Genomic DNA, 17,182 nt, shown 5'->3' with positions numbered 1-17,182 from the left:
CCTCACCCTCACTGTCCACTATACCACTGATTTTGGGGTCATCAGCAAACTGACTAACCATGCCTCCTGTGTTCTCAAATCTAATCCTGTCTAATCAGAGATTGGTGTCCAGAACATATACAGGAATTTTTTCTTTGTTTAGCAAAGAAACATGCAAAGCTGAGTAACAACATAGGGTTGGATTCAATTATTACACGTTTTAGATAAGGTTTAAAAAAGGTTCCACAATAAAATTAAGGGACACAATAAACATACAATTTGACAGCCTATGACACTACTACAAATGAGCCAGAAAAATGGCAAAATCCAAGTCACTATCATGAAATGCCCGGGACCTGAACACCAGGAATACCCAGCTGGCAGTCCAAAACTGAATTAAATGTTTTTGCCGACTTCTGCTCTTGGATTCCTGTGGAACGGTAAAGATGATGCCTGTGTTGACCGAAGAATCAAGACAGCAACAGGTTCAAGTGGAGCCCACTCAAGTCTTTGGAGGTCATCCAGTGCAGATTCTGAGCACAACTCAACCAGGCAGATCTCATTTTCTACTGGCCAAAGCTACAACAAGCCTGAATCCAAGAGAAGCAATGCCCTCCATTCTCCACTGCATATTACCAAAAGGTGTACCTGAGGAGGATCTTATCTTCTGTAAAAGATGTGGCAAATGTGCAGATCAACCCATCATTGTTAGGTTAAGATCACCTTCAAGTGAACTGAAGATTTGTTCAAGGACTTGCCAGAAATGTGGGTTTACGGTATAAGCAAGTTTTGAACTCCACAATAGTACAACCTGTTCACCGATGCAGAAAATTCTTCCCTTATCCCAATGTAATTGTAATTGAAGTAGCTACAGTTTTAATAATAGGAAGTTGCAAGGACAGTCTGCAATGCAATATAGACAAGTCATGCAAGTGGTCGAAAATTTGGGCAGATGTGGGTGGCATGGTGGCTCACTGGTTAGCACTGCTGCCTCTCAGCGTCAGGGATTGAGATTCAATTCCAGCCTTGGGTGACTGTGTGTTGAGTTTGCACGTTCTCCCTGTGTCTGTATGGGTTTCCTCCTACAATCCAAAGATGTGCAGGTTAGGTGGATTAGCTATGCTAAAAAACTGCACCATAGTATTTGGAGAAGCAAGGACTCATTTGGGGTAGTCAGCATGGCTTTGTGCGTGGGAAAGCGTGTCTCAAATTTTAGAGGTTTTTTTTTTAAAAAGGGGTGACCAAGAAAGTAGATGAGGACAGTGCAGTAGAGGTTGTCTACGTGGACTTTAGCAAAGCCTTTGACAAGTTAGCACATGATGGGTTGCCGACTAAGGTTAAATATCACGGGATCCAGGGACAACTGGCCATTTCAACACAAAATTGGTTTGACGGTAAAGACAGAAGGTTGTTTTTCAAATTGGAGGGACTGTGAGCAGCTGTGTGCCGCAAGGAACGGTGCTGGGTTCACTGTTGGTTTTGATTTATCTAAATTATCATCTGAATCATTTATGGAGGTGTGGTTACTAAGTTTGCAGATGACACCGAGATTGGTGGTATAGTGGACAGGGAAAGAGTTTATCTGGGAATACAGTGAGATCTTGATCAACTGGGCCAGCGGGCTGAGGAATATCAGACGAAGTTTGATTTAGATAAATCCGAGGTGTTGCAATTTGGTAAGACAAACCAAGGCAGGACTTACATAGTCAATGGTAGGGCCCTGTGGAGTGTTATAGAACAAAGAGATCTAGGGGTACAGGTTCATAGCTCCTTGAAAGTGGAATCACAGGTAGACAGGGTGGTGAAGGAGGCTTTTGGCATGCTTGCTTCCATCCGACAGAGCATTGAGTTGGGACGTCTTGTTGCAGCTGTACAAGACGTTGGTGAGGCGTCTTTTGCAATACTGCACGCAGTTCTGGTCGCCCTACCATAGAAAGGATATTATTAAACTAGAAAGAGTGCAGATAAGATTTACTAGGATGCTACCTGGACCGGAAGGTTTGAGTTACAGGCAGAGGCTGGACAGGCTAGTACTTTTCTCCCTAGAGCATAGGAGACTGAGGGGTAATCTTATAGAGGTTCATAAAATCATGAGGGGCATAGATAAGGTAGATGGAGAAAGCTTTTCCCCATAGTAGGGGAGTCTAAAACTAGATGGCACAGGTTTAAGGTGAGAGGGGAGAGATACAAAAGGGTCCAGAGGGGCAATTTTTTTCCACACAGAGGGTGGTGAGAGTGTCTGGAATGGGCTGTCAGAGGTAGTGGTGGAGGCGAGTACAATTTTGTCATTTAAAAAACATTTAGACAGGTACATGGATGGGATAGGTACGGAGGGATATGGGCCAAACGCAGGTAAATGGGATTGGTTTAAATTGCAAAAAACTGGGCAGCATGGATAAGTTGGGCCAAACAGCCTGTTTCCATGCTGTAAACCTCTATGACTCGAGTATCTAGGGATTTGCCAGCTAGGTGGATTAACCATGGGGCTGGGGATAGGGTCTGGGTGAGATGTTTTTCGGAGATTCATTGCAGACCCGATGGGCCAAATGGCCTCTTTCTGCGCTGATTCTATGAGTGGGTGAAGGAGAGGTTGAATGCTTGGGGGGGAGAAAAAGTGCTGTGCTGTGTGCATCCAGTTAAGGGGTGTGCAGCATCAGGTGAGGGATAGGGTTAGTGTCAATGGGATGAGTCATTATAGTCACCAAGGAGTTACAGCAGGTTTTAATTCTTGGGCAACCAACCATTCAGGTCACTTACCTGGAACTCACTAATGGCTCAAATGTGAACTCAAGAATTGTAGAACATCTTCTAAGGGCTCCAGATGCCCATCAGATGCTTGCATTTTGAGCTGATTAGCTCCTAAAGGACATAGCTACGAGACTGGTATGAGGCAGATGGAAGAAAGGAAAAAAAAAACGTACTTGACCTCATTCTCACCAATCTGCCGGCTGCAGATCTATCTGTCCATGACACAATCAGCAAGAGTGTCCACCACACAGGCCTTGTGGCGAATAAGCTCCATTCTGCTGTACGGGACTATCACCATGCTAAACTGGACAAGCTTCAAACAGATCTAGCAACTAGATACTGGGCAACCATTAGGCACTGTGGGCCATCAACAGAAAGAGAATCATATTCCAACCTCATGCATATCCCCATTCAACCATTACCATCAAGTCAGGGTATCAACTCTGGTTCAATGGACAGTACAGGAGAGCATGCAAGAGCAGAACCAGACATAGCTGAAAATGAGGGGTCAACCTAGCAAAGCCACAAATCAGGACAACTTGCAAGCCAGACAGCATTAGCAGCAAGTGACAGACAGAGCTAAGCAATCCCACAACCAATGTATCATATGCAAAGTCCTGCCACATCCAGTCACGAAAGCTGGTGGACATTTAACAATTCACTGGAGGAGGCAACATCACAAATAACTCCATCGTCAAATGATGGAAAAAGACCAGCACATCAATGCAAAAGATAAGGCTGAAGCTTTTGCGACATACTTCAGCCAGAAGTGTCAATTAGATGATCTACCCTGTCTCCTCCAGTGGTCCCCAGCACGACGGCGTCAGTCTTCACCCACTTAGATTCTCTCCACATGATATCAAGAAAAGCTTGGAGACACTGGATACTGCCCTGACAACATTCTAGCAATAGTACTATAGACTTATGCTCCAAGGAATGAGCAATAAATGCTGACTTAGCCAACGATACCCATATCCCACGAGAAGGTTTTAAAAATCTAGCTACCTCTTAAAAACATTCAAAGAACTCTGCTTCGACCATCTTTTCATCAACACAGTTCTACAGAAAAATATTACTCCTTGATTTAAATATCTGAATTTAACTTTTAAATGGGTGATATTTAAAACAGTGACTCCTTGTTCTACATTCTCCCATGAGAATCATTGTCTCCACATCTATCCTGTCAGTGCACAATAATAACACGCCATTTTTCTTTTACTTTGGTACTAACTTTAAAATTTCCAGTTAACCACAAATGATGGGTCTACCCTTGTTGGAATGTATTTATCTTGTATATTTTAGAATGAAATATCACCTTAAATGTTTGCCACTGCATCTCTTTTGATCTTTCAATTTAATTTGAAAGGGGCACTGCTTTCATGTCTTCAAATTTCCCCTCAATTAAATTTTTAAAAAATAGCCCCAGATCCACTCACCTCTCCCTCAGACAATGCAAAATTCAATCATATTATGAGGGGTATTACACTATGAGGTCATTAATCAACCCCATCTCATTGCCCAGTATCTGCTCTCCGGTCAGCTCCAGCTACAAACGCAAGTCACAAATCCCAGACATTTGATGAACTCCTCATTTGTGGTTCTTTTGCCGGTCTTGATATTTTCAGTTGATACATAGATTAAATTCACCCATTAGCATCATCATGTCTTTCTGACAAGCTCTTATTATTTCCTAATTTAAACCCCACCTACTGTGCTCAATTGTTAGGAAGCTATACACCACTCCCAAGTGACTTGCTTTTACAATTTTTTATTCCTACTCAAACTGTTTCACATCTTGCTACCCTAAACTTGGGTCATCATCTCTAATGTGCTAATAGCATAATCAGCCACAGGGCTCCCCCCTCCACCTTTTCCTACTATCCACGGTTCCTGAAATATCCTCCATCCTTCATTGTTACAATCAGGGTCAGGACTTCTTATTCATTTGTGGGACGTGGACATCGCTGGCTGGCCAGCATTTATTAACTAACCCTAGTTGCCCTTGAGAAGGTGGTGGTGAGCTACTACATCGAATAGCTGCAGTCCAGCTGCTGTGGGTTGACCCACAATGCCATTAGGGACGGAATTCCAGGATTTTGACCCAGTGACAGTGAAAGAATATTGCAAGTCAGGACAGTGAGCCTCTTGAGGGGAACTTGTTTGTGTATTCCCATGTACCTACTGCCGTCGTCCTTCTAGATGGAAATGGTCATGGGCTTGGAAGGCGCCGAGTATCGCGAGTGAATTTCTGCAGTGCATCTTTGAGATGGTACACACTGCTGCTACTGAGCATTGGTGTAGGGAGTGGGTGTAGTGCAAATCAACCAGGCTGTTTTGTCCTGCATGGTATCAAGCTTGAGTGTTACTGGTGCTGCACCCATCCAGGGAAGTGGGGAGTATTCCATTACACTCCTGACTTGTGCCTTGTAGATGACGGACAGGCTTTCAAATGGCTGTCAAATGCAGCCTCGATGTCGTCAAGAGCTGACACTCTCAGCTCAACTCTAGAATTCAGCTCTTTTGACCATGTTTGACTCCAGGCTGTAACAAGGTCAAGAGTGGAGTTGCCCTGGTGGAACCCAAACTCAGCGTCACTAAGCAGTGTATTCCTCAGCAGGCATTGCTTGATAATAGCGTTGATGACACCTTCCATCACTTTACTGATGATCAAGTATAGACTGATGGGGCATTAATTGGCTGGACTGGATCTGTCCTGCTTTTTATGTGCAGGACATACCTGGACAATATTCCACATCGTCAGGTAGATGCCGGTGTTATCACTGTGCTCTAACTGTGTGGCTGGAGGAGTAGCAAGTTCTGGTGGAGAATAACTTACATCATGTTTTGTTGCACTATTACTGTGCCATCAAGTGACGGACAAAGCTAAGCAAACCTACAACAACCAGATCAGATTTAAGCTTTGCAGTCATGCAATATCCAGACACGAATGGTGATAGACAAATTATCAACTCAGTGGAGAAAGAGGCTCCACAAATATCCCTATCTTGAACGATGGGATAGCCCAGCACATCTGTGGAAAAGGCTGAAGCATTCACAGCGATTTTCAGCCAGATGTGCCGAATGGATGATCCATCTTGGCCTCCTCCAGTCGTCACAGCATTACAGATGCCGGTGTTCAGCCAATTCAATTCACTCAATACGATATTTGGGGAGGTGATGGCCCAGTGGTATTATTGCTGAGCTTTTAATCCAAAGCCCCAGATAATATTCTGTGGACGTAGGTTTGAATCCCACCATGGCAGATGGAGGGGTTTGAATTCAATAAAGAAAATGTGGAATTCAGAGTCTAGTGATGACCCTGAATCCATTGTCAATTGTTGGAAAAACCCATCTGGTTCACTAATTTTGTTTAGGGAAGGAAACTGCCATCCTTGTCTGGACTACATGTGACTCCAAACCCATAGCAATGTGGTTGACTCTGAACTGCTTTCTGGGCAATTCGGGACAGGCAATAAATGCTCCCTAGCCATTCACACCCTCATCCCATGAACAAATAAAAAAAAGAAATGGTTGCAGACAGTGGATACTACAAAGGCTATGGGCCCTGACAACATTCTGGGAATAGTGCTGAAGACATTTTCCCCCCCTCCTTTGACCTGAATTGCTTTTTATCCTTTAAAAAAAAATGTCTCACACACTGCCCCTTTTGACCTATGCTATACATCATTAGCTAAATAATTTTCTTGCAATGCTGTCATACCATTTTGCTTTCTAAGCTTACATTTTCCCTCTCCCAAACTTTCCTCCTCCACCACTCTACATCCCAAAAAGGCCTCTTTACAGCCCCTGTTATTCAATTCACCAAGAGATTGGTCCCAGCACAGTTCAAGCGAAGCCTGACCTGCTAGTCAGTTTTGTTCGCTACTACTGGTGCCAGTGCTCCACAAAATGAAAACCATTTCAGTCACACCAATTCTAAGCCAACATTTTACTATTTGACTTCATTTACGTCAGCTTGCTCGTGACCCAGGGAGCAACCCAGAGATTATTACACTGAAGGAGCTACTTTCTACTTTAGCTCCTAACTGACAGAACTTAAACAGCAGAACCTCATTCCTAGTCCTATCAAGGTTACTGGTACCAATATGGACATCAACAACTCAATCCCTCTCCTCCTACTCCAACATTCTCAAGCTCTGTGGAGACATCCTTTATCCTAGCATTGAGCAGAGTGCTTGTGACTAGTCTGCAAATATTTAGAAGTCTAATAGTCCACTGAACAAGCAAAGGGTTAAGTCAGGAGAAAGTTTACTGGAGGGTTGTTACAGCAAATTTGTTTATTAGATCAAGTTTGGTCCACACATATTGACAACATTGGGGAAAGGTTCAGAAGAAAATTAGAGGAAATATGTCTGATGAAAGTACACTACCAGATCTACCAGCTCTGTCCAGGCATTGAAACTTGTTTTTATTTTAGATTTCTAACATTCACTTTTGTTTTGCTTCTCTACCAGCATGATTAGTTCAGGAGACTCTTAATTTCTCCGTATACACTTATAAGTACCTATATGTACTTTACGTAGAGCAGACTTGGACACAATCAGAAAGACGCAAACCAAAATCAATGGCCTGGATTCAAGAAGCTTGACACCATCCAGGACAAAGCAGCCCGCTTGATTGGCACTATGTCTAAATGCATTCACTCCCTCCACCACCAACGCTCAGTAGCAGCAGTGTGTATTATCTACAAGATGCACTGCAGAAATTCACCAAAGATCCTCAGACAGCAACTTCCAAACCCACGACCACTTCCATCTGGAAGCACAAGGGCAGCAAATATATGGGAACACCATCACCTCCAAGTTCCTCTAAGTCACTCACCATCCTGACTTGGAAATATATTGCTGTTCTTTCACTGTCGCTGGGTCAATAACCTGGAATTCCCTCCCTAATACCATTGTGGGTAAACCCACAGCAGGAGGACTGCAGCAGTTCAAAAAGGCAGCTCACCACCACCTTCTCAAGGGCAACTAGGGATGGGCAAGAAGTGCTGGCCCGCCAGCCATGCCCACATCCCACAAATGAACAAAACAAAAAACTGCACTACTTACTGATGTCATTTCAGTTTAAAAGGTTGAAGAGGGCCACAGTCATACTTATAAACTGCTCAAGTTGTTTTTTTATGAGAGTAGATAGCCTTTGCATTGCATTGCATTCTGGCTTCATGCAAGCAAGCCTTCAAGAAGGAACTAAACCAATTTTTGGCTGGAAGAATTTTCCATTTGTATAAAGAAAGAGTGGATTAACAGATCATGTATGCATGACGACTGTGACCCCTTCTGGCTTTGATTGTCTGAGGAAGTTAGAGGCATTTTCAAGACAAACTTCCCGTTGTCTTTCCCCCTCATTCCCTAAGATAACACGATTGCTTTGAGTAGCAAGTATCTAATGTTGACTCCTCAGCAATTACTTATACAGCAGGCTTGTAAGAACTTTTCCGCTAGTCATTTCCATTTGGCCATGTTACAAGCATTTACTGAGGCATGTAAATATTTAAAAACTGACTAAAATTTGAAAAAAAAAATAGAAAGTTACAGGGAAATAAGGTGGGAAGGGAGACTGGAATAAATATCTGAAATAACAGTCTTCAGCAATATGGTCATTTGTTCAAATGTCAACCCCTTGATAGTTGTAACTTTTTTTTAAAAAAAAAACTATATATTTGCCCATACAAGGGGGGGACTTAAATTATCAAAGCCCTGTCAGATACTGAACAGTCAGAACTGGCAGGACCTTATCAATTCAATGTTAACTTGTTGGTAACATTGTTCTCTAGTTCTGAAGACTGTAGCATTAAATACCATTCCTGAAAATTTTATTCAGTAAAATATAGATGTCCAGTCTAGTACTGATTTACACTAGAGGACATAAATGATCTACAGCAGGATTTGGAAGAAAGTTGGCATTCGTACCTCAATTATCTAGTAATTTATCCCACTGTTTGTTTAGAAGTTGTTGTATGAGCATTTGCTACCACACTAATTTAAACATTTGGGTTCTGCTGAGGTTGTGAAAGTTTTTACGTAAATATAAGGTTTTTGACTCCAATTTGTCATGCAAATTGGAGAACTCAATTCCAAGCATGAACATATATCACCGTTTTAAAAGAACAGTTGACATTTTCAGTTCATATTGTCGTAATGAACATTCTTTTATGATTGATATCTTTAAAGATATCATAAACTAAATCGACAATAAAACATTTATTATTTGAACAGCATTTTAGTTAAACAATGTTGAAGAAATTCAGTTGGCTTTACTTTAAATCCCATGCTATCAAAAATTGCATTTATAGCAACTGAAGCGCCAATTACAACTTAATTGTGCACTGTTACATGCAAATTGATAACTGGCAAAACTGCACCCACCTCTGATCTCATGCGTTTCGCTCGTCGGGCTGGCATGCTCATTTCTGAAGAGTGCAGAGATTGTCGCTGAACAATATCATGTGGCTTGTACTCTTGGTCTTTCTCATCATTGATCAGACTTGGTTTCTGGACACACTGAAAACAATGATGTTAACCTTAGTACAAATTTAAAACTAATGAAAATTTTCAAGGAAAAAATTTAACTCAAATTTAAAAAATACAAAATTCATCAAGTATTCCTAGTTGCTCTGTTTTTAAAATTGCTTGATCAATTGTGCGTATACTAGACAAGTCAGTGAGTGTAACTAGAGTCACATATAGATCATCTGAAACCAACTTTCATTGTTGTCTTATGTTTAAAAACCAGTTGAGTAACTATGACAATCCAACAGCTCATCCAGATGACGACTGTTGGCAACAGTCTTCAGATTATATCAACCATTCGCGGTTTTCTACATCATTTGCCTAGCTCTCTGGTTGTTAATACTATAACATAACCATTCCACTACAATTGTTAACATTTTAATGAAGAAAAAAAATAAGTGAAACATGTAAAAAGTGAAGATGGTTAAACACGAATAAGCTATTACAAAGAAAAAGTATACAAATCATAACACTTTTGCCTCCTTGGCTTTAGTAAACTGGAGTTAATTTAGATCATGCAAGTACTACAAATAAAACTCCTTCAAACAATTAATACAAGCTATACATAGAAGCCTGATTATGCCGGTTGACATTTTATCTGATTTCAGCTATGAGAATTCTATTCCTTGCATACAACACTAACTATTATTAATTAGCACATTAAGGAAGGGGGCTCTGAAATAAATAGAGAGGTGGAGGCGGCAATAGAAGGTGGATAGTGGAGCAGATAGGTCAGGGAGGCAGGGATGAAGCTAGTAAAGGTAAGTGTAGGTAGGGAGTTGGGATGGGGGTTCAGTCAGTGAGGGAGGGAGGGACAGGTAGGTGGGAGGGAAGACGGACAGGTCAAGGAGGCGGAGACGAGGGGGGGCTAGTCTTGGGGAGGAGGTTGGGGGTGGGGAGATTTTGAAGCTCATAAAGTCCACATTGAGACCATTAGGTTGAAGGGTTGCAAGGCGGAATAGGAGGGGCTGTTCTTCCAGTTTTTGAGTGGCATCGTTGTGACACTGGAGGAGGCATAGGATGGACAATGTCGTCCAGGGAATGGGAGGGGAAGTTGAAATGGTTCGCGACTGGGAGGTGTTGTCATTTGTCGCGAACTGAGCGTAGGTGCTCCATAAAGTGGTCTCCAAGCCTTTGCTCCTCCCACTTCACTGACCAACCCCCACTTCCTACCTATACTCACCTACTAGCTTCATCTCCGCATCCTTAATCTGTCAGTCTTCCCTCCCACCTACCCACCCCTCCCTCCTCACAGTCGAGGGATATGGTCCAGCAACAAGAATTTAGGGAGCTAGTAACTACTGAAAAAAAGTCCTGAGAAGGTTGTAATGTTTGGATTACTCCCAATACCACACACTAACAGTACAGGAATAGGCAGATAGAAGAGAAATGCACTCACGGCTTGAGTTGGAGCAGGAGAGAGGGCTTGTGGGGAGGTTTGCAGGGTTTTAAACTAATTTGGCAGGGGTGTGAAGAATACAGGGTGGATTTACAGTAGGGAGTGATGCACAGACAAGTAAAGAAAACCACCAAGTCAGTCTAGAAGGCAGTGCAAATATAGACAAAAGGCACAAGGGAACATGGCAAGGCTAGACACCATTCATTGTAATGCAAGGCAATGTGCTTGTACGGCAAATGACTTGATAGTATGGATTAATACATGGGGATATGACATTATCACTATAACAGAGGCATGGTTGAGAGAGCAACAGGACTGGCAGTTAATATTCCAGAGTAGAATTTTTAGGCAAGATAGAGGAAGATGTTTAAAAAACAAAACGGTGGTGACACAAGACTTATCAAAGAGACAATTACAGCAGTAGGGAGGAATAGTACACTGGCATTAAAAGCAAAATCCAGAGCCAGTGTATCAGCATATTAGGGCCAAGAGAATAACAAGGGGAAGAGTGGGGCCCGTAGGGATCAAAGCATTACTGTGTTTGGAGCTGGAAGCCATACTTGAGATTTTAAATGAGAACTGAAGAGTTGTACAGCACAGAAAGAGTCCCTTTGGCCCAACTCATCTATCCTGATCAGGTTTCCTAAACTGAACTAGTGCTATTTTCCTGCATTTGGTCCATATCCCTCTAAATCCTTCCTATCCATGTACCTGTCCAAATGTCTTTTGAATGCTGTAACTGTACTCGCTCTACATCTGGCAGTTTGTTCCATATATGCACCACTGAAAAAGTTTTAAGTCTCTTTTAAATCTTTCCCCTCTCACCTTAAATCTATGCCCTCTAGTTTTGGATTTCCATTCCTTGGGAAAAGGACCTTGGCTATTCACCTTATCTATGCCCCTCGCCATTTTAAAAACCTATAAGGTCACTCTTCACGAGACAACAAGGTGCAGAGCTGGATGAACATAGCAGGCCAAGCAGCGTCATAGGAGCTGACGTTTCGGGCCTAGACCCTTCATCAGAAAAGGCGGAGGGGAAGGGGGTTCTGAAATAAATAGGGAGAGAGTGGGAGGCAGATAGAAGGTGGATAGAGGAGAGGATAGGTGGAGAGGAAACAAACAGGTCGAAGAGGCGGGGATGGAGCCAGTAAAGGTGAGTGTAGGTGGGGAGTTAGGGAGGGGATAGGTCAGTCCAGGGAGGACGGACAGATCAAGGGGGCGGGATGAGGTTAGTCGGTAGGAGATGGAGGTGTGGCTTGAGGTGGGAGGAGGGGATAGGTGGAAGGAAGAACAGGTTAGGGAGGCAGGGATGAGCTGGACTGGTTTTGGGATGCGGTAGGGGGAGGGGAGATTTTGAAGCTTGTGAAATCCACATTGATACCATTGGGCTGCAGGGTTCCCAAGCGGAATATGAGTTGCTGTTCCTGCAACCTTCAGGTGGCATCGTTGTGGCACTGCAGGAGGCCCAGGATGGACATGTCGTCTGAGGAATGGGAGGGGGAGTTGAAATGGTTCGCCACTGGGAGGTGCAGTTGTTTATTGCGAACGGGGTCACTCTTCTCTTCAGCTTCCCATGCTCCAGGGAAAAGAGAGCTCCAGTCTATCCAGTTTCTCTTTATAACTCAAACACTCAATTCGGAGTTACATCCTTATAAGTCAGTTTTGCATCTTTCCAGCTTAATAAACATCCTTCCTATAGCAAGGCAAATCAGAACTGTACACAGTACTCCAAATGTAGGCTTACCAATCTCTTGTGCAGCCATATTTTGACACCGCAACTCCTGAACTCAATGCTTTGACTGATGAATGAAAGTATACTAAATGCCTTCTTTACCACCCTGTGACACCACTTCCAAGGAATGATGCACCTGCACCCCTAGGTGTCTGTCTGACAGCATTTCCCCTAGGAACCTACCATTAACTGTAAATCCTACTCTGGCTTGTCTTATCAAAATGCAACTCACATTTATCGGAATTAAACACCATCTACCATTCCTCAGTCCACTGGCCCAGCTGATCAAGATCCTGTTGTACTCTTAGGTAATTTTTTATACCACCAAATTTGGTTTCATTGGCATACTTACTAGCCTTGCCTTCTATATTCTCATCCAAAATGTTGTTTGACATTATATAAAACAGTGTTCATAGCACATTGTTTGTCACAGGCCTTCAGTCTGAATAATAGCCCTCTACAACCACACTGTCTCCTACGGTCAAGCCAATTTTATATCTGATACTTTGCATCTGTATTCACAATAGAGAAAGACAATATAGGTATAGAAACCAGAGAGGAGGGCTGTGATATAGTTGAACAAATTCACATTGAGAGAGGAGGTATTAATAGTTTTATCAGGCTTGAAGGTGGAAAATTCCCCAGGTCCAGATGAGATGTTTGCCTAGGGTGGTGTGGAAGGCCAAGGAGGAGATTGCAGGGGCTCTGACAGTTATTTTCAAATACTCTCTGGCCACAAGAAGACTGCCAGAGGGGGAAAGTTAATCCCCACATGGAGAGAAAAGGATTAATCAAGGATAGTTTGCATGGCTTTGAGGGGGAGATCATGTCTAAAAAGTTCACTGAAGTTTGAGGAGGGGACAAGTTGTGTAGATGAAGGCAGTGCGGTTGATGGAGTTGACGTGGACTTCAGTCAGGCTTTTGACAAAGCCTCGCATGGCAGACTGGTTGAGAAGTTAGTCCATGGGATCCTGGTAAATTGGATCCAACATTGACTTAGTGGCAAGAAAGAAGTCAGTTGTGTAGGGTATATGTGTGACTAGAAGCCCACGGTCGGTGGCATGCCACAGGATTTGGTGGCGAGTTCCTTGCTATTTGTTGGGTACATTTATGATCTGGACATGAAAGTATGAGGTTTTATCAGTACGTTTCCAAAATCACAAAAATTGGTGGTATAGCAGATAACAAGGAGGAAATCCTTGGATGATATAGATAGGTTGGTCAGATGAGCTTAACAGTGGTGGATGGATTTAATCCTGAAAAGGATGAAGTAATGCATTTTGGAGAACACTAACAAGGGAGTATATATTAAATGGTAGGACTCTTGGAGGTACAAAGGATCAAAGGGACCTTGGTATACAGGTCCATAGATCCTTGAAGTCTGCAGGACAGATAGATAAAGGTTGTTAAGACACACATGGGTCACTTACCTTTATTGAAGGCACTGAATACACGCAAAAGTGGTTTCAATAGAGTTGTACATAATATTAGTTGGGCCACAGTTAAAGTACTGTGTGCATGACACTACAGAAAGAATGTGACTACGCTAGAAAGGGTGCAGGGGAGATTTCCCCAGATGTCACCTGGCCTGCGGTTGCTTTCCTTACAGCAGAGATGGCCAAAGAGGGATCCAAATGTGGTGGACAAAGTTTTGAGGGGCATAGAGAGGATAGATAGGAAGAAATCTTTTCCTTTAGAGGGGTTAGTAACCAGTGGGCTCAGTTTAAGGTAAAGAGCTAGAGATTTAGAGGGGATTTTTTTTTTCTATTCATTTTTCTGGGATGTGGGCATCACAGGCTGGCCAGCATTTATTACCCACCCCTAGCTGTCCATCAGAAAGTGGTGGTGAGGTGCCTTCTTGAACACCTGTTGTGGGTTAACCCACAATGCCATTAGGGAGGGAACTCGAATTTTGACCCAGCGACAGTGAAGGAATGACAATATTTTTCCAAGTCAGGATGGAGAGTGCCTTGGAGGGGAACTTGAAGATGGGGGTGTTCCTATATCTGCTGCCTTTGTCCTTCTAGATGAAAAAAGGTTAGTGGGTTTAGAAGGTGCTGTCTGAGGATCTTTGGTGAAATTTCCCAAGTGCATCTTGTAAATAGTACACACTACTGCTACTGAGCATCGATGGTGGAGGGAGTAGATCCTTATGGATGTAGTGCCAAATCAAGGAGGCTGCTTTGTCCTGGATGATGTCAAGCTCCAAGTGTTGTTGGGGCTACAGTCATCCAGGCAAGTGGGGAGTATTCCATCACACGCCTGACTTGTGCCTTGTAGATGGTGGACAGGCTTTGAGGAGTCAGGAGGCGAGTAATTGCCGCAGTATTCCTAGCTTCTGACCTGCTTTTGTAGCCAGAGTTTATGTTGAGTTTCTGGTCAATGTTGACCCCCAGGATGTTGATTGAATCACCTATGATTGGAACACCATTGAATGTCAAGGGGCAGTGGTTAGATTATCACCAATTGGAGACAGTCATAGCCTGGCATGTGTGTGGCATGAATGTTACTTGCCACTTGTCAGCCCAAGCCTGGATATTGCCCAGATCTTGCTGCATGCGAACATGGACTGCTTCTGTATCTGAGTTATGAATGGTGCTGAACATTGCACAACCAGCAAACATCCACTTCTGACCTGATAACAGAGAGAAGGTCATTGATGAAGCAGCTGAAGATGGTTGGGCCAAGGGCACTACCCTGAGGAACTCCTGCAGAGATGTCCTGGAGCCGAGATGATTGACCTCCAACAACCACGACCATCTTCCTATGCGTCAATGACTTGAACCATTGGACAGTTTGTCCCCAGATACCCACCGATTCCAGTTTTGCTAGGGCTCCTTGATGCCACACTCATTCGAATACAGCCTTGATGTCAAGGGCTGTCACTCTCACCTCCCCTTTGGAATTCAGCTCTTCTGTCCATGTTTGAACCAAGGCTGTAATAAGTCAGGAGCTGATTGGCCCTGGCAGAATCCAAACTCAGCAGGTTATGGCTGAGCAGGTGCTGTTTGATAGCACTGTTGATGACACCTTCCTTCACTTTACTGATGATTGAGAGTAGACTGATGGGGCAGTAATTTGCTGGGTTGGATTTGTCCTGCTTTTTGTGTACAGGACATATTGGGCAATTTTCCACATTGCTGTGTGGATGCCAGTGCTGTAACTGTACTGGAACAGCTTGGCTAGAGGAGCAGCAAGTTCTGGAGCACAAGTCTTCAGTACTATTACCGGAATGTTGTCAGGGCCTGTCGCCTTTGCAGTATCCAGTGTCCCCAGCCATTTCTTCATGTCAGGTGGAGTGAATTGAATTGGCTGAAGACTGGTAGTTGTAATGATACAGACCACTGGGCACTTCTGGCTGAAGACTGCTGCAAATGCTTCAGCCTTATCTTTTGCACTGATTTGCTAGGCTCTTCCATCATTGAGGATGGAGATATTTGTGCAGTCTCCTCCTCCAGTAATTTGTTTAATTGAGGAAAGGATTTTCCCCCAGAGACTGTGGGTATCTGGAAATCACTGGCTAAAAGAAACGCCCAAGACATTTAAAAACTATTCAGATGAACACATGAAATGTCCGATAACTTTGTATAGCACAGTGTTAGAAAATGGAATTAGGATAGCTGGATGAGAGATGACCGGCACAGACACAATGGACTAAAGGCATCTTTCCATGTGGTAAAAAGTGACTCTTTTAAAGAAATGTGCACTTATTATTAAAATGGTTCCACTTCATCTGTGTACAGCAAGAATCTCCACTGAAGATACTACAGGTGCTATGATGCAGGCCAGAAAGTGTCAAAGAAAGGAAGTTCCAAATATTATGTAGTTTTCATTAACCAGTTTGCAAAGCGAAGTTCACCAGAAAGCATGCAGCAAACGACGTCAGCTTAAAGTGATCTCAGGAGGGAAGAAAAAAAAGTGTTCAAAATATGTTTCACTTCAAAACTTTCCCAGGGAGACCAACCATTTTCTAAAGAACCTCTGTTTGCACACAAGAAATGAATGTGAAGCCAGACCCATAACGTTTAATATCACAAGCACAGAGTTAAAATTTCACCAAAACAATTGATGAAATATTTGTATGATTACTGAAAATAAGTTTTGTTGATCTGTGGTTGGTTTTATTATACCAGTATGCATATCAATGGAAATTCCAGAAAACAAACAGGTGGCATATTAAATTACTGACGGCATTACACAATGGCCCCTGGTTGAACATGTGCACATCCACGGTACAGAACGGAGGAGGTAAACTGAATTGCTAAGCTCAAGAAATAAGAAAATATGCAACAACTCGTATCAAAGCATTCATAGCGTTATCAGTGACAAAAGGGAGAAAAGATTTGTTCAGATGTCCAACAGGATAATCAATTTGGCATTTACTAAGAACCATAAAAGGAAGAAGGAGAACAAGAAAAAGAAAGATTTAAGACAGGAATTCCACAATTGAGGATCCCAGTAGGTGAAGATCTAGCAACCAATACTGCGGCACAGAGCAAAGAGAGAGAGAGAGAGAGAGACTGACCGAATGCAGAAAATTTGGGTGGGGGATGGAGGTAAGAGGTTTAAGATGCCATGGCAACATGGATCGGTGTTGAGGCAGCTTCACCTGGAGACAGACTGCTGACTGGTTTGTGCAATCAGGACCAGTTATGCAGGCCAGAAGTTAATCAGTATAACAACTCACATTTGCTCCTGTGCAGGCGGACAGCAAGTGTATGAACAATACAGGGCAACTAGAAACACAGTCTCTCTCTCCAGTGAAATAATCAAACATGGAAGACAGTTAGC

General features: G+C 43.0%; 1 protein-coding gene across 2 annotated transcripts in view; it reads right to left on the bottom strand.

Moving 5' to 3' along the window:
* kdm5ba (lysine (K)-specific demethylase 5Ba) overlaps positions 1 to 17,182 on the bottom strand; it is a 174,395-nt gene that overhangs the window by 141,845 nt on the left and 15,368 nt on the right. For both annotated transcript variants that reach the window (XM_048611957.1, XM_048611958.1), the window contains exon 5: positions 9,117 to 9,251. In XM_048611957.1, coding sequence (XP_048467914.1) covers positions 9,117 to 9,251 — 135 coding nt within the window. The remainder of the gene's footprint in view (positions 1 to 9,116; positions 9,252 to 17,182) is intronic.

This window comes from Rhincodon typus, chromosome 25 (assembly GCF_021869965.1).
Source record: "Rhincodon typus isolate 14 chromosome 25, sRhiTyp1.1, whole genome shotgun sequence".
NCBI lineage: Eukaryota > Metazoa > Chordata > Chondrichthyes > Orectolobiformes > Rhincodontidae > Rhincodon > Rhincodon typus.
Note: the sequence above shows the minus strand (reverse complement) of the source record. Positions and strands in the feature narration are given on the sequence as shown.